The sequence below is a fragment of the Prunus persica genome, chromosome G3 (assembly GCF_000346465.2).
Source record: "Prunus persica cultivar Lovell chromosome G3, Prunus_persica_NCBIv2, whole genome shotgun sequence".
Classification (NCBI taxonomy): Eukaryota; Viridiplantae; Streptophyta; class Magnoliopsida; order Rosales; family Rosaceae; genus Prunus; species Prunus persica.
This window is the reverse complement of record NC_034011.1, coordinates 19,446,301-19,468,020: the sequence shown is the minus strand read 5'-3', so window position 1 is coordinate 19,468,020 and position 21,720 is coordinate 19,446,301. Positions and strand designations below refer to the sequence as shown.

At 38.0% G+C, this 21,720-nt stretch overlaps 4 protein-coding genes across 4 annotated transcripts; 2 read left to right on the top strand and 2 right to left on the bottom strand.

The window, feature by feature from the left end:
* LOC18783707 (switch-associated protein 70) lies at positions 21-4,359 on the bottom strand. The gene is made up of 10 exons (XM_007217656.2): positions 4,069-4,359; positions 3,869-3,973; positions 3,442-3,503; positions 3,279-3,362; positions 3,141-3,172; positions 2,922-3,003; positions 1,953-2,181; positions 1,384-1,611; positions 916-1,208; positions 21-801 (listed from the first exon to the last, which is right to left on the bottom strand). The coding sequence occupies exons 1-10, from the start codon at positions 4,090-4,092 to the stop codon at positions 453-455; spliced, it is 1,488 nt and encodes a 495-aa protein (XP_007217718.1). The 5' UTR covers positions 4,093-4,359; the 3' UTR covers positions 21-452.
* Positions 7,234-15,235, top strand: LOC18782093 (anaphase-promoting complex subunit 5). Its single transcript, XM_007217004.2, has 20 exons — positions 7,234-7,638; positions 7,726-7,885; positions 7,979-8,100; positions 8,270-8,519; positions 9,087-9,264; positions 9,359-9,437; positions 9,537-9,622; positions 10,022-10,151; positions 10,267-10,299; positions 10,502-10,750; positions 10,970-11,047; positions 11,162-11,421; positions 12,027-12,086; positions 12,212-12,279; positions 13,163-13,268; positions 13,355-13,496; positions 13,602-13,700; positions 14,140-14,404; positions 14,610-14,677; positions 14,814-15,235. The coding sequence occupies exons 1-20, from the start codon at positions 7,468-7,470 to the stop codon at positions 14,973-14,975; spliced, it is 2,766 nt and encodes a 921-aa protein (XP_007217066.1). The 5' UTR covers positions 7,234-7,467; the 3' UTR covers positions 14,976-15,235.
* Positions 16,711-18,797, top strand: LOC18782301 (4-hydroxyphenylpyruvate dioxygenase). Its single transcript, XM_007215331.2, has 2 exons — positions 16,711-18,163; positions 18,343-18,797. Exons 1-2 carry the CDS (start codon positions 16,821-16,823, stop codon positions 18,527-18,529), a joined length of 1,530 nt encoding a protein of 509 aa, XP_007215393.2. The 5' UTR covers positions 16,711-16,820; the 3' UTR covers positions 18,530-18,797.
* On the bottom strand, positions 19,002-21,396 carry LOC18782884 (GDSL esterase/lipase At2g42990). The gene is made up of 3 exons (XM_007215562.2): positions 20,781-21,396; positions 20,169-20,658; positions 19,002-19,794 (listed from the first exon to the last, which is right to left on the bottom strand). The coding sequence occupies exons 1-3, from the start codon at positions 21,144-21,146 to the stop codon at positions 19,601-19,603; spliced, it is 1,050 nt and encodes a 349-aa protein (XP_007215624.1). The 5' UTR covers positions 21,147-21,396; the 3' UTR covers positions 19,002-19,600.

Below are 21,720 nucleotides of genomic sequence, written 5' to 3'. Positions count from 1 at the left end.
AGATTAATAAAACGAACAAGTTGGGGAAAACGAAATGTTCGGATTGTTGCACAGAAAATTCCACTTAGGTTCTTTTCAGAAACATGATAGATAGTTTAGGAAGAAGCTCCAAAGATACTTCTTCCACATAAGTATAAACCCTCTGTTAATAGCACAATATGAACACAATCAGGATAAATTTTTGCACGTGGCCAGCGGGAACACATGGAACGCATTATACAAAGATGGGCCTAGCACGTGTTTTCTTTATCTGTGAATATTCGACACAATGCGGCGCATACAGACGCCTAGCCTGATCCATGCAGAATCAGGCTGCCAAGACCTCAATTTGATAAATGAAAGGGTATAAAAAGTACACCAAGTTCACATTTCTCCTATAACTGACTTCTATATAGTCCGCCGCACGCCCTACAATTCCAAGTTTTCTGCTCTACAAATGTATCACTTCATTTTCAAGGCTGATGAAAAGAGTTCCCTCCTTGTTCATGTTGGTTACCAGCTGGTTGGCTAACAACAGGAATATCCAAGCTACTTGCTTCTGACTCGGGGGCAATTTCTCTTACATCAGCTATCCTTGCATCTTGAGCCTGAATGTCACTCCATTCACCATCTACAGCTGGCCGGTGGTTGACCTGATCCCCAGCCATGTGAACTACACTCTCCCCTGGTACTGGGACTGTTCTAGAAACACTGAGGCATGCTTTATCAACATTTTCTTCAGACAAGTCTACATGTTTAGTCAGGGGTGTATTGCCAGACTCAGACTTCTCCTCAAACACTTGCTTCGTATCAATGTGATGTCTGTCAACATGAAATGGTTGATTAATAAAATATTGATGATATCTTAATAAGGGACTAAAGGATTATAATCCCCAAGCCACTTATATATTGGGTAAAAGGCAGAAGGTACTAAACCTTTGAAGCTGTGCTTGCAACTTATTCACATAGACCAGGAGCTCTTGCTTGTCCTTCAGCGCAGCTGATTCTTTCTGCACAGCCTCCTTTATTCTAGCTTCAGCATCTGCCTCTGCAACCCTAACCTTCTCCTCTGCTCTCACGACAGCTGCTTCTAATATCACAACACGCTCTCTAGCTTTTGCAAGCTCAGAACGCCACATGTGTGCCTCCTGAAGAGCAGAATCTCTCTGCCTGATCAATTGGTCTCTTTCTTTGCTTAAGGCCATAGCCTTTTCTTCAGAATCTTTTAGCTACAAATATGAACAAAAGCCACAAAAAAAGTTGAACAATCAAAAGTGCTCTCAGAACAAAAAGTTAGTTTTTTTTTTTTCTTTTTCCAAATTAATAATTTATAGTAGTGGAGGGGGAAAGGAGATCACTTATCCAAAGACACTACAAAATTAACAAAGAAGAGCTTATCAATACCTTTAACATGGAAGATTCCAGCTGCTTATCTGAATCTTTTTTTAAGCGCTCAATTTCTGCACAAACAATTCTCCTTTGTTCATCAATCGTATGAGCTGCAGAGGCTGCAGCCTCAGCAGCTTCAGCAGTCTCAGTTAATTTTTCTGCTATTTCTTTAATTGTTGAGTCGCGTGCACGAAGGTCCCTAGCCAAATTTTGTAGTTCGTCATCTTTGACCCGTAATGTCTCCTACAGAACAGAGATACACAATCAGAAAACAAAGTCTAAGTGAACTAAAAGTTCACAAAGAGCAATTGGATTTGAAGGACTGCAGAGGAGTCAACATTCCTCATGTTTGCTTCTCACAAGTTTGGAAGAAATTCAATGATGTAGCATGTTTCTATCTCTATTGTGCACAAATGAATGTTTTAAACACTACTGGGTGTCAATTACCTTCTAAAACTGTTTCTCATGACACAGAACTGATAAAGTACAATTGAAACCAGGGCCCTTTCATTAACAAACTATACTGTAAAAGCCATTTCAAAATGAATGTAGGGCAGTGTAAATAACTAGATCATAAGCAGTACCTTCATAATTGCAAAATCATCCATTGGACCATCAGTTGGCTTATTCGTTATCACTCCCAAAGCATTTCTCAAAGAAATATGCATTGCTGCTTCAATATCCTTAGAACTCTCCAAAGCAGTCGAATTGGCAGCAGCAACAACTGCTGCAACCGTTCCCAGTTTCGCAGAACCATTGCCACTCAAGGAATTCACAGCTTCTTTATGGGCCTTTAAAACCAATTGTGTTGCTCTGCGTCAGATGACAAAAAAACAAAAAAAGAGCAAAAGACAAGATTAGATGAAACATGTAATAATGGAAACTGCTAATCCGGTCTTTATGGAAATGATTCGTCAAATACCACACCGGAAATAAAGGAAAGGTGGAATTTTTGTCAGATAAGCATTGCCTCTTTCACTATGACAACAGAAAATTAAGTCTTTTAGTCTTGAAAATGCACCCTATTCCAATTCATCCCCAATGGACCACAGGCTTCTATTGACATCATACAAAAAATTTACATCAACCATATGATGCATGAATAATATCTTTGACTGAAGTAACATAACAAACTAAGAGTCTTTTTTTCCCCTGATAAGTCACATTTTAAGAGAAGTAACTTGCTAATATATTACTTGAAGATGAGGAAATTTTTGGATAAGCCATTACATTTAGCCTGTAAACTACAAGCGAACTTCACAATGCCCAACCATATGCAATGGGCGGTCTAAAAGAGAACTCAAACTACATTGGGAAAGTTCAAATTAAATAGTAAGAATAGGAAAACAAATTCTAAAACCCTTGTTTTTTCCTCAACCCACAGCGATAATCTCCATTACATGTGTTAACTAATTTCTCATTTGAATCAGCAGCATATAACTCTGCCCTAGACGTTATAAAGTATTTATAACATGCGCATAAAGACAAAACTGTACGATATATAATAACATCTACATAATCACTACAGCATAATATAAAGGGAAAGAACTTACTGTAGTGTTGATACCCATGCTCTAGCTGCACCAGGAGTCTCTGCACAAAGGAAGTAGTCTTTTTTCTGTGGGGTCCCAATATCTATAGAATGAAGTTAAGAAGCATGCAAGTTCAGAAATTGCGATCCAGATTTACAAGAATGTTTTCTATAGAAGTTAAAAGATATGCCTCATTTTGTTTTCTACATTACGAAAATACTAGAGAATAAATGAGGATACAGAAACAGCAGCCATCATACTTTTGCATCCCACTGAAAACACAAAACAGAAAAAGAAATCATGTAACCCATCATTGAAATTACAACCAGCACAGATGACTGTTATATAAAACGGATACTATGCAAAAATGAATCTTACTGGAAGTTCACTGGAGAAAGGGTGATTGTGCTATTTGCATCAAAGAGAATGGTTCCCTTGACAGTCGGTTCATTTCTCCTAATCCTAAATCATAAAAAAGTATGGTGTTGGGCAATGCATCTATAAGGCATAAATTGAAGTAAGAATGTCTTGCACAACTAACTTGTATTCCATTCTCCCTGTTGTCGGGTCTAAGATCACCCACCGCTCGTTCCATTTTCTCAGCTGTTAAAAGAAAACAGCAGGTCAATAATTTCCAGAACAAAGAGCACTACAAAGAAAAGCTCGCCAAACCATCCCAGTGTCCAAATTACATTTAGAACTCTTTCAAGCATGATTTATAAAGACTTCAGTTTTGAAATGACCGAACTTCCATAATATCAACGGGAGCTTAAAAAATGTTACTAATCATTTTTCTAATTCGCAGTACAAGCGGTTCAATGAAACGCCAACAGAATCTAAATTCGGAATTGACCCAACAAAAAAGAAACTGAACTTTCGCAAGAACCAAAATCTAATCCTAAAAAATAGTTTGAAACCACAAAAAAAGAAAGTAAAAGAAAGACAAATGGGAGGCTACGGGATCCTACCGTCTCGGATCGCTTGAGAAGCGGGCCCTGCAACAAGTTCCGGCCAGAACCCGAAGCCAGATGACGCTTGATCTTCTCCAAGCTATTCTCTGCGTCCGCAGCTCTCTGCTCGAACAGAAAATTCACAATTGCCCACCATGAATATCAAAACCTTTTCAAATACATACAAAAAACAAGTAAATATAGGCAAAGGGGCTGACCGGAGGGGCACCATTGGTGGCCATAGTATTGGTAGATCGAGAGGATCGAAAGCCTGAAACTTTTGGTAAATTAGAGGCCTTTTGGTTATCGGTGAGGTTGAAGAAGGCTGTTAGGTTTGTTTCATTTCATGGACTAGCAGGTGAAGATGATGATGTTGCTTTCTAAGCTTCTAACACGCATTAAACAAAAAATAAAAAAGGAAAAAAAAAAAGTGAGAATTTTTTCCTTTTATTGACTCTTTTCCTGTGAGCTAGCTACTTGTTTCTTGAGATTTTTTCGCTTAGAAATACTGTTCTGGCTTACAAGCGGTAGATAGGTCCCGCTAAGCTTGATGCGTTTTTAGATTTGTCTTTTCATTACCAAAAATAAATAAATAAAAACCTTATATAGGTGATGGAATATAGATGGTTGAGTTCTTTTACTTTTATTCATGTGGTCATAGATTTGAAATTGGTAACACCAGTAAATATTTTTGTAAATCCTCTTATTCCAATCGCTTGTATTAATAAAATAAAAAAAGATAAATGAGTTGTGAAGTATGTAATGTGATCACATTATCACTGCACACCAAAAAAAAAAAAAAAAAAACCAACTAGCATTTAATTTAGTGACATTTTTTCTCAATATTGGAAGAGATTCAAGTTGATAGTTCCTCCCTTTATCAAATAAAAATATATTTATATTATTTTGACTATTTATGTCCGTACACATGTGCAAAATCACAGTTTAAGTTTGACGCATGTACAAAAATAATTTATTAAAAATATAAGAAAAACTTTCTACTCACATGCCATGAAATGTAGGAGTTTCTACTTCTAGGGGAGGATGAAATATTTTCTGTTGGAAATATATTTGTTCACCACTTTATCCCAAAGTATACCTCACCACCTTTCTCAACATTTGACACGTATCCATAACCATTACCATAAGTCCAGAGTTAACTCTTTGCTTTGTATTATAGAATCATGATTATGCCCATGAACACGTGAAGTGTTGAGAAAAGTGATAATTATGGAATCCCGAACCTCTACATTTAGATGTTGTGCATTTACCTGCATTTAAGCAAGTGTCAACACAAATGCAAAATACAAATCAAATTGGTTTTCCAAATTGTTGAATGTAGGGATATATTTTTTTCGGTAAATTGATTATATTGAGAAGGAGCGATGAGTGAAGATGCTTATTCAAAGGATATTCCATTTTGATCTTCCATATAACACTTTTTCATATACTTTGAAGGTTATGGGTAACTTTCGTGGATTGTTACTTTATTTTTTATTTAATCAATAAAAGACTTGTTAATTTTAAACACTTCTTTTCATGAAAAATAAATAAATAATACTTGTTGTTGATATGTCATATTTTAAACGAATAGATTAATAGAATAGTTTAGATGTTGTGAAATGTGGGTAAATGTACGGCCTTTAATGATGTGTTTACTAATTAGGAATTGGAATTCTCATCAGGAATTGAATTCCACATATGGAAGATTTCTGCGTTTACTTCACATTAAGGAATTGAAAAGTAAGTGGGGCCCACACAAAATTAGAAATTGAATTCCTGATTTTGGAAGAATTCAATTCTTGGGTGGGAGGTGGTATTCGAATTCCTAGAGAACTAACCTTTAAAAATTCACCTTTTTTACCCATTATATCCTCATACAATTTTCAAAATTCTAAATTTGCCATCTACTTTAACCCAATAACAAGGACATTTTAGTAAGTAGCACCACTCCTACCCTAATTCCATATGTTTTAGTAAACAATTTCAATAGGAATCCGAAATCTAACTCCTCTCAATCCATATGGTTTTTTGTTGTTGTTGAGAAAAGATGGTATTTCATTCAACCGAAAGGAACATTACATGGTAAGAACTAGCATATTAATGACGGCCTCGTTAAAACCTTTCCAAAGAAAACAAAATCCCGGGGTAGGAAAGAGTACTACCAATGTTATTGACTAAACAGAAGAGTCAAACAACTTATATGAAACAAACCAACCTAAACTCAACCACAAAACCCTTAAAACAACATCCCATAATTACGTAGGTACTATCAGAGAAGTCCTCCTATGATCTAGAAAAAACATCATAGTTCTTCGTATAGAGTCAAAAACGTACTATGGGTATTAGAATAGATCTAACCAATCAACCAACCACAAAACCATTGAAACACATCCCATCACTACGCAGGTACTGTCAAAGAAAGCCTTCTATGATCTAAAGAAAGCATCATAGTTCTTCGTACAGAGTAAAAAACGTATTGTGAGCATCATAACAGATCCAGCCAAACACCAATCGCCACCTCCAATTTTCTTGATCTAAAGCCCCAGCTGACAAGCAAGGGAGACCAAAATTGGCCTCTTAGTATGAAGAAAATTCCGAAGAAAGATCTTCATAGTAGGAACGTTTATCGGTTGCTAAGCCCACGAACGTTCCATAGGAGAATTATTAGGGAGACATTGTAGACCCCTCGAGGCTGGTCTCCTCTGCTTTTTCAACAACATCCTCGATACAAAAACTACGCTTATCAAAAAAATCCATATCACTAACAATCATATGCCCAACACCAATTTTCGCAAGCTTCTAATTCCCGTTTGGTGCCGCATACTTGTCATCCCTTTAAGTAGAAGAGGCAGCGACCACCTCCATAGCGTTAAGATGGAGACCCCTCACCAGTGACTAGCTCCTTGGGAATTCAGGAAGGAAGTCGACGCAGCCACCCCACGGAAAACAAAAGAGCAAAAAATAAAAAATAACGTCGTACCCAATACACCAAGAAGAACCAAAAGAGACAATTAGAGAAGACTGAGAGAGACGGCGTAGAGAATGAGTAAAGAAAACTGGAGAAACTCTAACCCTAGCCGTCAAGGCTCTCCTCGTATGAACGAGAGAGTGACCTCCTCAATCCATATGATTTAATAAACAATTCCAATAGGATTTCATAATCTAATTCTCCTCAATCCAACTCCTCATCAATTCAATTCCTTATAATCTAATTATGGATTAGTAAACATGCCATAAATGTAGAGGCTCGAGATCCATAATTATGATACACCTTTCATTAAAGTGGTGAGAAAAAATGCTCCCATTTTCCTTTAACTTCTTTCCATTTTGCCACTTAAATAAATATAAAAAAAATTTGATCAAATCACACAAATCAATAAACATATAAAAATGGTTCTCTTCCTCTAGAGAGGAGAGCAGAAAAGAAAACCAAAACTTCCCGGTTCTTTTTTAAAATACCCATTTTCGTCTCCAAAAACCCCTGCAAAACCTCAATCCCTAGAAAGACTCTCACTTCGACTCTGAGGTAAGAGCTCTGGCTACGATCCTCAATCCACAACCAGAAAAGTAGAAGACAGAGTGAGAGTGAAACTGCGAGAGGCGCGTCATTTCGAATGGCCGGGATTGTGAAACCGCCGGGGGCTTTCGCAGTGACGCCACACAAGGTCTCAGTCTGCATATTGCTTCAGGTCTACGCGCCGGCCGCTCAAATCTCAGTCCCCTTCCCTTTCTCCACCGTCAATCAGCACAACCGCCTCGGCCTCTTCTTGTTGTCTCTCACTAAGGTACTTTCAACTTTTCCCTCTTCTCCCTAATTAAAGCTTCAATCTTTGGACAACCCATGTAATTTAGTTGCTATTTGCTTTTGGTAGTCTTATGATGATATTTTTGAGCCCAAATTGGATGAGCTTATACATCAATTGAGGGGGATTGGGGGCTTATTGAACTATTGGTTAACCGACCATTTAACCAGTAAGCTGTTGGCTCTGTCTTCGCCGGATGATTTGTTTAACTTCTTTAGTGATATGCGAGGTCAGTTCATCTTAAATTACCGTTTTTTGTTGTTGCTGATGTTGTGCTGTACTTGCTTGCTGATACTCATTTCGTTTTGATATTTTTCTTTAGGAATCCTTGGCGGTCCCGAAGCAGGTGTTCTGGAAGATGACCAAGTCATTTTGGATCCAAATAGTCACCTGGGGATGTTTCTTCGTCGTTGCATACTTGCGTTTAATCTTTTATCCTTTGAGGTATTGTTAGTTTTTTATTTTCTTTCTAAAAATACATTCCATTTGTTTTTCAGTTCCTTCTATATTCGATGGGGAAATGAGTGTTGTGTTGTGTTTGTTCTTGTTAGTTTTTATGGTAATGAAAGCTTTTAAAGAACTAGTGTTTCATATAATTTTAATATTAATGCAGGGTGCATGCCATCTTTTGACAAGTATAGGGATGTACTGTAAAGAAGCTATCTCAAGTTGTCCTCCGTATGAGGCACCTCACTTAGATGATTCTAGTAATGATTTAGAAACACCTCCGGAATATGAAAACATGGAATTGGAGAATCTTGTTTTTGAGAAAGTCACTGAAGAAATCGAAGCAAGGGAAAGAGCTGGTGGAAGAGTTTCTTTTCATCTTCATGCACCCCAAGCACTTGTTGGATTGGTTGAAGGTATACAAAGCATCATTCTCGTGAAGCATGTAGAGATGCTATGACATCATAGAGGTCTTTGTGCTTGACAACAATGGTCTTCAAAACCTACTGCATAAAGTTATTTTTGAATCAAATAGGACACTCCTGATATGGGATAGAGTTATGAATAGTTGAAGCCATTTGATATCTTCATTGAAACTTGTGAAGTTTGCCAATAGTATTACTTAAATCTCCAGATCAGTCAACATTCCTTACTAAAATCTAACACAATCTTGATTTCATTGTCACTGGCATTCTGGAGTCAACAAATAAGTTCGAAAGCCATCTGGAGCACTTCAAATTCAGGCAACATCATGATCATTATATTTATATCAATTATTTCTTTTACTCTATCTGATTCAAACGTCCAAATATCTGTGGTTCTGAAACAAAACCTGGCATGCGAGGGACAAAGACAAAGAATTTCATTTGTTATGCTCACTATTTTTGTATTCCTTAATTGATGGGTTTGCTCTAAAATATTGTGTGTTCAAATTTCAATGCGATGTCAATCATAATCATGCATAATATAAACTAAACATGCAGATATTGAGGTCCCTGGTGACCCAGAATTCAAACATGGCGGCAAACTTAGAGAAGCTTGTCATTATGCACATCCTACAAGCAATACATTAAGAGATCTTGATCCCAGTGGTGGCATATTCCTACGAACTAACTGGCAGATACAAGGATTTCTACAGGAGCAAGCTGATGCACTTGAAAAGTAAGTGATGCATATATCTGTGAAAATTTTGGTTTTCCTATTTGTTTTATGTTCATTAGGTTGTACTGAATCTTAATTAATATTCGTTTGGAAGACAGGGGAGCTCTTTCTCTTTAAATGATTTTGAACTTATGCTAAGGCAGCTTCAAAAACTGGCACCTGAGCTACATCGCGTTAGTAACTCGCATGAATTTTTTTCCTGTTTGGTAATTTGTGTTGTACTTGCACTTAGAGTATGTTTCTTTTGTCATTTTTTCTGAATTTTGATGCAGGTTCACTTCTTGCGTTACTTGAATGGTTTGTATCATGATGATTGTATTGCTGCTTTGGAGAATGTTCACCGCTATTTTGATTACAGGTATGTCAGAACTTAGCTCTGTATCTAGTTTGATAATTACTTGATCAAGTGCTGTTGCAGATGTTTCTTTCATTTGGTAACCTAATACATTGAATGTAAATTGGAAATGGTGAGCCATTGCTGTTCTTGGTGATGCTCCTATTAAAGGAGATAATTGTTATGACTGGATCTATCACTTATCTTCATGGCTTTTCATACATGTCCAATGGCATGCTCCTAGTCTTGGTTGTCTCAATGAAAGTTAAGTTTGACATTATTCATTGGCTTAGGTTAAGCCTTTAAATGATGGCTTTCAAGCTGCAGCTTTATGTTAGTTGGTCGCCATTTGTGTCCACCATTTGGTCTCTTTTAAATGTATTAAAAACAAATTAACTAATCCAATAAACATTGGCACAAAAGTGCAGGGATTGAAGGATTTGATTTTGTTCCTCCTGCATCTGGTTGCAATACCTTTGGAAGATATGAAATTGCCTTGCTTTGTTTGGGAATGATGCATTTCCATTTTGGGCACCCGAAACAAGCTTTGGAGGTGAGCACGAGGAGGGGGCCTAAAGAACTCAATTTCCTACTCTCCTTTAGTTATGAAGCATTCTGTCATTATATTTCCCTGTGTTTAATAATTTTCTGCTTGTTACAATCTTCAGGTTTTGACTGAAGCAGTACATTTTTCTCAACTGGTAATTTTCTTAGTTTATGTAGACATTCTTATCTTAAATCACTCGTATGTCATCATGTCAGTAGTTATATCGTGTCTGACTTTGGGTTTTCTATAGCCATTTGGATTATATACATGCATCTCAGTTAAAAAAGCATTGTGATATTATTCTTCCTTCACGGATATGTTGTCTACTAGGGCCTTATGATTTTCAACTTGTGCAGCAAAGTAATGACACATGTCTTGCTTACACCTTAGCGGCTATCTGCAATTTGTTGTCCGAAACTGGTATATCTAGTACAACTGGAATACTGGGCTCGTCATATTCCCCTTTGACCAGAATAGGCATTTCACTGTCTGTCCAGCAACAACTATTTGTTCTCTTAAGGGGGTCTCTGAAGAGGGCAGAAAATTTGAAGTTAAAGCGTTTAGTGGCGTCCAATCATCTTGCGATGGCTAAATTTGATTTAACGGTGAGCACGGCATTGCAATGTATTTTTATGGAAACCTGTAGTGTCATGAATATGTTTTGGTTTGCTAAACTAGATGTAGCATGAATTATTGTTTTCTCTTATATATTCATGGTGGATTGCTATCCTTGTTGCAGTACAGTTTCTTTTGTGAAATAAAATTTCATCTTTTCATTAAAAAAAAGAAAGAAGCAAATTGTAATTTTGTATCATCATTTGCAGCATGTGCAAAGGCCTCTAGTTTCATTTGGTCCCAAGGCTTCAATGAAGCTTAGAACAAGTCCAATTAATGTTTGCAAGGTAATGTGGACTCTTTGAAGATATTCCAATGGTCTTCGATTATCTAACATGTTAAATTGTTCAATTTCCTAACATTTCTCCCCTCTCCCCCTCTATTACGTATAATTCTTGCAGGAACTTAGATTGAGTTCTCAATTGATTAGTGAGTTTGGGTCCGAAACTTCTTCAATGACAACTGATGGTGCTTTTAGTACTGCATGGCTTAAGAACTTACAGAAGCCAATGGATTCACAAGTCTTGTCACAAGAAAGTGGATCAGGAAGCAATAATGCTTTCCAGTTCTGTGCACAACCAAGTTCTGTCCCTGCATCTGTGTTGCAATTAGTAGGCTCTTCATACTTACTTCGTGCCACTGCATGGGAAATATATGGCAGGTGATCTTTAGTAAAGACCTGTATTAGTTTACTTTTGTTTCTTTTCTTTTCTAATGCTGATCTTTAGTGATGCTCCTTTCATTCTTTTATTTTTATTTCTTTTCTAATCAAAATGAAAATTGTAAATGTGTTAAGAGTATTAAATAACAGTTATGACACTTCCTAACAACGTAAGGTTTTAGGAATAGTCGTAAACAAACAAAATTTAACATAATACCAAAGTGTCCCTGAATTCAAATCCTTGCATCTACAACCTCACAATTTATACGGAATTTCATATGTTGGGCTCTTTTGATCTTTTGGGGTGGGGGTCCACAAGTGAGGGAGAGACTTAGAGAATAAGATAATTTTTATTCAACATCCTAGTAGCTTAAGCTTTCAGGGAATAGTGGTAACCACCAACATTTAACATAAATAATAAGTGTTGTATAGATTCCCTGCTGAGAAAAAAGTAGCTATGACATGAATAGATTTATCTTTTCAGTATTCTAGAATTCTTGATTTCATTCTAAAGACTAGTTTTATTTACTTTTAATTTCATACTACTTTCTAGGACTATGATGCCTTGCTTGTTTTAATACCTTTTTCTTTTTGCATGTCATCAGTTCCTCTCTTGCTAGATTTAATGCGCTTGTTCATGCAACTTGTTTTCCTGATGTTTCAAGGTAATTTCTAGCTGAAAGTATCTCAAGATTTGCATATCGTGTTTCTATTCCTTTCCTATAATATAACCTTCTTTCCATGTAAATGTTATATAACTTGAACCTGACTACTTCTTGGATGTCTTCAGTTCATCTGACACAGCATTAGCATATTTGAAGCTTATCCAACATCTAGCAGTTTTTAAAGGATACAAAGGTTAGATGAAATACTTGAGTACCTTTCCAGTAGTCTTTATTTAAAATTTAGTGATTGTGATAGTGTTCAGCTAATCACATGTTCTTTACTTAAAATTGTATGTTATATATATATTTCATAGTCCTGGTCCACATGACTGACCTGCTTTATGTGTTATTTATACGTCAAATAGTGCCCCATATCAAGAAAAGTTCAACTATCATAAAAAGAGTGATGCATCTATAACATTGGATAGGGTTTCATGCTTGCACTAGCATTTGGGGAACTATATAAAATATAATGCCAAAAAAAAAAAAGGCATCCACTGATGGACCTCTTATCCATCTTTTTCGCCTTAATAAAATCTTTGGTTCCTGGAAAAATGTATTTTATGTAGTTGGGGTTATACTTTTAGAAAAATGAGGCAAAAGATTAACACCCTGGAAAATGCTTGGTGTTCTTGATTCTCCAAGCAGCCATTTTGCTCCCGCACATAAAACTCTTTGGTATTCTTGTTAACATTTTGAATCAATCTGTTTAGGTAGGGGTGTTTAGTTTGTGCGGAGAAAAGGAACCATTTTATAGTTTGTGGTCCTTGTTATTGGACTTCGAAGTCTTTTTCTGTATGTCATATTGTTAATAAATGTGTCATTTATATGTAAGACCTGTATTCCCTTTACTTTTTCTTTGGTATAAGCACTATGTTGAGTTTACTATTTAAAGAACTCTTGTAAACAAAAAGAATTACATTTTTTCTAAATGTTGCCATTTTCTTTTATGGTATATGTACTCTCTCTCTCTCTCTCTCTCTCTCTCTCTCTCTCTCTCTCTCACGCACATAAACACATGCATGAATGCTGTTCATCCTTGATGACTTGTTTTTTTTTTTTCTCTCTTTGTTTAGAGGCATTTGCTGCTCTTAAAATAGCTGCAGAGAAGTTTTTATCTGTCTCAAAATCACGAATCTTGTTACTAAAACTTCAGCTCCTCCATGAGCGTGCTCTACATAGGTCAGTTTACCAGGTACAATATTTTGTGAATATCTTGATTCATATACAGTACATTTTATGTTATGACCTTGCCAAATATTATTTAGAGGACATTTGAAGCTTGCCCAACAAGTATGTGATGAGCTTGGAGTCCTGGCATCATCTGTCACTGGTGTGGATATGGAATTGAAGACGGAAGCAAGCCTTCGAAATGCTCGTACTTTGCTTGCGGCAAATCAGTTCAGTGAGGTTTGATATTTTCAATACATTGAACTTCCTACCCTGGGACTATACTCCATCTTCCAATTGTGTGGCATGCTTTTTCCTTGGCTATTTTGACATATTTCATTGCAGGCAGCAGCTGTAGCACACTCACTCTTTTGCATGTGTTACAAATTCAATATGCAAGTTGAAAATGCCAGTGTTCTTCTATTGCTAGCTGAAATCCACAAGGTACAATTTACATTTTATGAACAATGTGGTTGGAGGTTCAGACATATTAGAAATTCATTTCCCAATGGTCAGCTTTTTATAAATTGTGGAGGAAAGTTCTTATTTATGGCTGAACATGCCAGCCCCCCATGCGCATACCAAAAAGGAAAAGAAAAAAGAAGATATAGAAGGGGTTGGGGGGAGGCAACCATGGTCCATATTATTATGTCCAGGAAATCTGATGTGCTGGTATAAGTTGTTTCTTATATTTTAGTATCTTCTAGATTGTATATCTGTATAATCCAATGATGAAGAAATGACATATTTTCCACTTTAGTTGTTTGAATTTGAAGTTTCTTGGCAACCTGTCTTCTTTGCTATGTATGTCTGTTTCTCTATTTGTATATTTAACCTTCTATAAATTCTGCAAAGGTAAAAGTTGTTTTATTTTTTTTGTCAGAAATCAGGCAATGCTGTTTTAGGTCTTCCGTACGCATTGGCAAGCCTCTCATTTTGCCAGTCATTTAACTTGGATCTTCTTAAAGCATCAGCCACACTCACACTAGCCGAGTTGTGGCTATCACTTGGATCAAATCATGCAAAAAGGGCCTTGAGCCTTGTGCATGGGGCCTTTCCTATGATTCTTGGTCAAGGGGGTTTGGAGCTCCGTGCTCGGGCCTTCATTGTAGAAGCAAAATGCTATCTATCTGATCCAAGCTTTTCCGGTAAGTCAACCATAAGCAATTTTGTCAACAAACTCCAAATTGTTGCCCCATCTTCTTTAGCTATCATGCATATATCCGTTCCCTCTTAACATGTTTCATTGTCGATGAATCTTTTTCTGTGTTGCTATCATCTAATTATATTTGGCTTTATTTCATTTGAAGTCCTAATTATTTTTCGCATTGCTGTCGTGAATTTGCTCGCCAGTTTTTGAAGATTCTGATATTGTGCTGGATCCTCTGAGACAAGCTTCAGATGAGCTTCAATTGCTGGAGGTAAACCTACTTCTGAGCTTCAATCCTGGTACAAGGACTGTATAAAATATTAAAGTCTACTTGTGTCTGCTTTGTGCGTCTTGGAAATGCTTTGATATTGCATTGTTTATGGGTTGAATATCCTTCTGGTGTGCAGTATCATGAATTGGCGGCGGAAGCGTTCTATTTAACGGCAATGGTCTTTGACAAACTGGGAAGACTAGAGGACAGAGAAGACGCTGCAGCTTCATTTAAGAAACACATTCTGGCCCTTGAGAATCCGCAAGATGAGGAAGATCCTCTCGCCAACATATTTTGAAGGAAATGAATAGTTGTTGTATATTGAACATGTAAAACAAGCCATTTCAAATGATTTATGCTCCGTATAGGTAGCTGTGTATAGATTTATTTACCCAATATGTTTTTATCCTCCTACTGAACATGTAACTTTCTCAAGGAAAAAAAAAAAAAACCCAGACTCCGGCAAAAAGCAGGTTTTTTAAGCTCAGAAATTATTGTATAATACTGCAATATTCCTGCATGTTATAATCCGTCCACTGTTAAAGTATGAGTCAATGATATCCATCCACAGCCACATAGACCAGTTATACCATGTGGATATATAGATGAGTTATATCACGTAAACACGTAGATGAGTTATATCCCGTGGCCCTACACCTAGCACTACACTTTAATTAGGTGTCAAGTAATGTTTAAAATATCGATGATATTGAAAATATCGATAGTTCAAAAATACGGAAATTTAGATAGAAATATTGGAATATTATTGAAATTGATAAAAATTGAATAAAAATTACGTAAATTGTAAGAAAAACTTGGAAATTTTTATTGAAATTTTGGAAGATGTTTATTTAGTCAATTATCTATTAGTTTATCACAAAAAATTATAAGGAAATGCATTGCATGATGGGTTTAACTGATTTAAGTTGATTATATAGCGAGCTAACAAACACTGCATGAATATAGAAAATATGTAGTAATTAATGAAAAAAGATTAAACACATCATAATCATTTATATATAATAATTTACTACAATATTTTACACTTTATACATTGCATGGTAAGATACATAAGTGACTTAGTACCGCATAGAATTCCTATAAAGTTCAAAATTTTCACTATCTTCATCATCTCTATGTGTAGAGTAAGTGTATTGTGAAGAGTAGCCATCAAATGATAAATCCCCAAAATAGTTTTGCATATAATTGTTAACATGACACCTATATAGATCCAAGATTGGTTGACATTGTTCATAAGCAAAATCATTTGAAAATTGGGTGTCGGATTCTTTCCATAAGCTACTCAATTCCATCCAAAAGGAATAGGGTATGAAAGGGTTCGAATCCCCTTTGCGTGTTTTTTTTTCCTCCATTTTTTCTATTACATTGATATTTTCAATATTATAGTGATATTTTGGCAAAATATTGCTGAAGTGTGAGCGAAATTATCGACATTAATATTTTTCGATATTATCGTCGATATTCTCGATATTTATACGATATGTGTGGATACTTTTCGAAATATCCGTGACCCGAAAAAACGATAATATCCTCGATATTTCGTTGATATTATCGATATTTTAAACTATGGTATCAAGTATGCTTGCCAGAGTTTACCATTATTACAGGGTTTGCAAGAGGGGATATTTTGATAGTTAAAACTTTTTGAGAGTCATAGTTTTCTCCGCTACAACTCGCATCTACGAACTTCTAGGCAGGGTCGTCCCTTAGATTTTGAGAGCCTTGTGTGAAACTTAAATTGGGACATCACATAATCTAATACGAAAATACTATAAATAAAAATTTGCCATAACTTAATGTTATAAGCAATTTTTTTAAAACTAAAAGTCACTATTAATAAATATGTAATGACAATCAAAAATTAAATTTATAAAATTAAAAATCACCGTCAATAAATGTTTTGTATTGCTTTGAATGAAGAAAGTAATTTTTTTAGAGCAGAAAACTAATAGACCGAAAGCATAAATATCTAGCCCGCTATACTATATATACAATTCCTATAATATGAAGAAAACTTTTTCAGGACCTGTGTGGTGGCGCAAGTGCCCTGCTTCCAGGTCCCAAGTTGCGTCACTCAACAACCTTCCTCACAGTGACAGACTCAGAACTGATCACTGTCTGGATGAAGGCCAGTCTCACACGTCTGTTCCACTATCACCCTGTACAACCACCCATATCCACCCACGTGTCAAGACAATCAGATAACTCCACCCATGCCGCGTGTCAGCTCACCTTCCTCTCCAAGTCCACTGTCAGTCACTGCTATATGATCCTATGTTCACCCCCCACCACCACCACCGCGACCGCCACTACGACAGCAAGCAGCATCATGGGCCAGGAAAACGACAGCCAATTGAACCTCGTGGGCTTCTCCAACTTCGTTCGGTCCAATCCCCGGTCCGACCGGTTCAAGGTCCACCGGTTCCACCACGTCGAGTTCTGGTGCACCGACGCCACCAACTCCGCCCTCCGATTCTCGTGGGGCCTCGGCATGCCCATGGTAGCCAAATCAGACCTCTCCACAGGCAATCAAACCCATGCCTCCTACCTCCTCCGCTCCGGCGACCTCAACTTCCTCTTCACCGCCCCGTACTCCCCCACCCTGACCCGGACCGATGATCCGACCAGGCCCAACAACTCCACCGCCTCCATCCCCACCTTCGACCACTCCGCTTCCCGGGACTTCTCCTCCCGCCACGGCCTCGGCGTCCGCGCCGTCGCCATCCAAGTCGATGACGCTGTTTCTGCCTTCACCACCAGCGTCGCCCACGGCGCCAAACCCTCCGCCCCGCCGATCCTCCTCGGCAACCGCGTCACCGTCGCCGAGGTCCAGCTCTACGGCGATGTTGTTCTGCGCTACGTGAGCTACTCTAACTCTAGTGACGTCTCCGACTCGAACCCGGACCTCTGGTTCCTCCCCGGATTCGAAGCCATGACGTCGTCATTTCCTCTCGACTTCGGGCTCCGCCGTCTGGACCACGCCGTAGGCAACGTGGAGGATCTGAAATCGGCGGTGTCGTACGTGAAAGGCTTCACCGGGTTTCACGAGTTCGCCGAGTTCACGGCGGAGGACGTCGGGACGAGCGAGAGCGGGCTAAACTCCGTCGTTTTGGCGAACAACGAAGAGATGGTTCTGTTTCCGATGAACGAGCCGGTATACGGGACGAAGAGGAAGAGTCAGATTCAGACGTACTTGGAACACAACGAAGGCGCTGGAGTTCAGCACCTGGCTCTGGTCAGCGAAGACATATTCAAGACGCTGAGGGAGATGAGGAGCCGGAGCGGCATCGGAGGGTTCCAATTCATGCCGTCGCCGCCGCCGACGTATTACAGGAACTTGAAGAAGAGGGCTGGGGACGTGTTGACGGATGATCAGATCAAGGAGTGTGAGGAGTTGGGGATTTTGGTGGACAGGGACGACCAGGGCACTCTGCTTCAGATTTTCACAAAGCCTGTTGGAGATAGGTAATTGATCACGGTTGCTCTGCTCTTTCTTTGTTAAAGTTGTTAATTTTGTGTCAAAGATATGGTCTTTAAGTATGAGGCAATTGGGGCTTTTGAAAAATGATAGCTTCATGCTTAAAAGAATTTCCTGCTTGATCTTATGACATTGGGTTAATTGGTTCTTGTCTTAAAATGGGCAGGCCAACCATATTCGTAGAGATCATTCAGAGAGTAGGGTGCATGCTTAAGGATGAGGAAGGGAAGGTTCACCAGAAGGGTGGATGTGGTGGGTTTGGGAAAGGTAACTTCTCCGAGCTCTTCAAATCCATCGAGGAATACGAAAAGACTCTCGAAGCCAGACAAATTGCAGAGCCAGCGGCTGCTTGATTCGCCTTTGTTCATGATACTGTGAAATAAGGTAGTTGCTGAAGTCGGGTTCTGTCGTTGTACTCATTTTAGGGCTGGTAAGCAAGTGTCTTATTATGTGTAACAGGCTGTATGGTTGTCACTGTTGGTGTTTTTGATCTATGCACAATGACATCAATGTTAGTTCTAATTATGTATGTCAAGTGTAATCCATCATCAACCTGTTGCACTCTGGACATGTTTGTAATAAGCAACTTCAAGGAGGAATAGAGATCGAAATATTAGTGTCTTTTGTTCTTGATATTCTTTGTTTGTTGGATCTTGTAAAAGCTTTGTAAGTTTGGTTTCAAATAATTGCAAAACGGAATTAGCTAAATCCAGATAGATGCTGGTAGCTACTGTTGATCCTTCCTTGTTAACTAATGGAGGATTGCAGTTTGTTTTTAGTGACGAAATGCATTGTGGAAGTTTTAAGTTATGGTGAAACCGGCAGGAGGTAGCTTTGGATGTATGAGTGGTTTGGATCATATGTGAAGTATCAGGAGGGGGAGGGGTTGAATGGTCGGAGCATCAGCATTCACAGAGGAGAAGACAAGAAGTCAGGGGTAAGGAAGATTCTGAACCTTCTAGATCTCAGGTGTAAATATGAGCCTCAAATTTCCAGGTACAGCTTTCGCTGCTGTAACGAAGCTGCAACGGGGCAACTTTAACCTATTAGTCTTTGACTTGTGGAAATGAGATTGGTGTAGAGATGGGTAACTAACTGCATGGAAGGATAGCTAGGATGCAGAGTCGGGGCTGATTATTTTTGCTTCTTTTTGGTAAATGTTTTGCTTCGAGTCTGCAATAGCTTTATTTCTGTTCGTTGTTCATTCTATCTGTTCATCGTTCACTCCAAATAATTTGGAAAGTGGCAAGATCTTCCCAACCTATGTAAACATCCTCTGAGTTCCCAAGTGTGGATGACTAAGAAATAGAGAGATGAAGGGGAACCTTCAAACTTTGATGTTTGGTCGTCTTAGAAATTTCATTCCACTAACAAGGGAGTTCCCGTTGTATTTGCTTCAATGTTACACATTACATTTTACAACATCAAAGAAACTTTGCTAAATAAGTTTTAAGAGCATTATCTGAGATGATTTGATTGGTTTTCTCTGAAGGATGGAAGGCATCCCAAAATACGTACTTATTTGCGTCTTGGCACGTAAAGGGATTATGTGGATTACATAGGAAACTCATCTCAAATCTCCCCGTGCCACAGCATCCCACTCTTGCTTCCTCCAATCCTGTCATCGAAAAGAGAACCATTTTTAAACCCAAAATGTTAATTGGACAACCTTAAAGAACAAGGAAAAACATAGAGAAATCAAATTCAAATCAGTTAAAGCAACCTAGAACCAAAAAAATTCTGCAAACGGGGTCTAGCCCAGTAGAAAAGGACATTGACTTGCAAATCAAAGGTCTTTGGTTTGAATATCTTAATTGTGTGTGCGTGTGAAATCCCCCCTTTCAGGTAGTTTACAATATCGCTTGTACTAAAAAACTAAAAATATAAATTTTGACGTTTTGAAATTTGACTTTCATCTCTTTGAGGGAACCTCAGAATTAGAACTTTAAAGTCATAGAACCAACCAATCATCAAAAGCAAGTAAACACTTACCAAAAACAGAAGGCCTTGTTATGATTTGCAAGAAAATGTAATAAACATCTCCATATACCGCCTCAAGCCCCGGAAGCTGCTTGTTCAGCTTTGCCACCATACCCTTCAACTTCCGATTAAACTCCAAAGCCACATTGTTGCGTTCCTCCACACATGCATGCAGTCCCATGATATTTGTGGTCCTTTCCAATGGCAAACACCCCATTGGAGGAAGCCCTGCTAGGGACATCCTCCGAGCCCCAAGAGCATATAGTTTCTTCACAAAATCTGCTGCAAGATTGATCAGGAAGTTCTCGTACTGCTTCACGGTGAACTGGGATTGTCGGTCCGGTAATGTATAGTAGTTTTCAAGGAAGTCATTTGTTCCTATGCTAATCAAATATAAAGCATCACTTAGTAATTTTTTTGCCTTCTTATTTCCAAGATAGGCTTTTAATTTCTTCTGGTATTCCTCGTAGTATTCTACTTCCTTCCACAGTGGAATCACACGCTGAAATAATGATATAATTGTAAACATTTTTGTAGCATGTGGTTAGCATAAAGAATCTGATGAGATATATAGCTTCAACATGTTTAATTGATGCAGACTTTAGAAGTTGATTGGTCACTTACAGCAACATCAGAAGTTGTGTTATCATAGCCGGTTCCTGCAGAAGCAAAGCAAACACCAGTAGCAAAATCTGATATGTTATAAATTGGATCCAAGTAGGCAGGTATGGTTGGCTTAAGGCCTAGACCATCAGAGATGAGGTCAGAAGGAATTCGGCCGTTGCAGAACCGCCCCGTGGGTTGGCCTCCCGGAAAATCTTGACCATAAGGCTGAAAGTTGCTCCTGGCAATTGTTGGAATGAAGTTGTTGTTACCTGAGTCAACAGAAGAATCTCCAAACACTATGACTGCTGGAACTTTACCTCTGCATTTGGCAAATAGTGTTAGTGTTTGAACTAAGAAAATCCAAGGAATGTACAAGTTTGCCATATTGTTTTGTGTCTGGTATAAGGTTCTAGCAAGCTCACAACTGGACGGGAATGATAGATTGGTGGGAGAAGGAATCTAAATACTAGTTTCAGATTTATTTAATGGAATAATGGAAAATGTGGATATATAATTGAGAAAGTTTGGTGGGGGGTTCTGCTTTTAATTGCAGTAGGAAGCTTAGCATGTACCAGCATTATGGGGTGGAAGCTTAACCAAAATGGGGTTAAACACAGAGCTGCAGTAAATTCAGTGAGTTCCTGGGTTTCTGCAATCATAGAATTTTGATGAAAAGGAATGAGTAAATAGTGAATGAAACCATTAAAAAGGCAAGTCTTTATTGGCACCAAAAATGGTTGAAAAGTTTGTCAATCAGTTGAGTTGCTTGTGTGATTGTTAGTATTGATAATGCCATAAATGTAGTAGATGGAGTTTGTCAGATTATCTGCAATACTGCAACTTGCATTCAATTCTCCATTCCATTTCCTGAGAAAGGTCTACCTGCAGTCCTTGTTACCAAAAAGTCAAAAGGTGGTAAAAAAAAAAAAAAATCCTGCAAGCCTGATAAAGTGAAGAC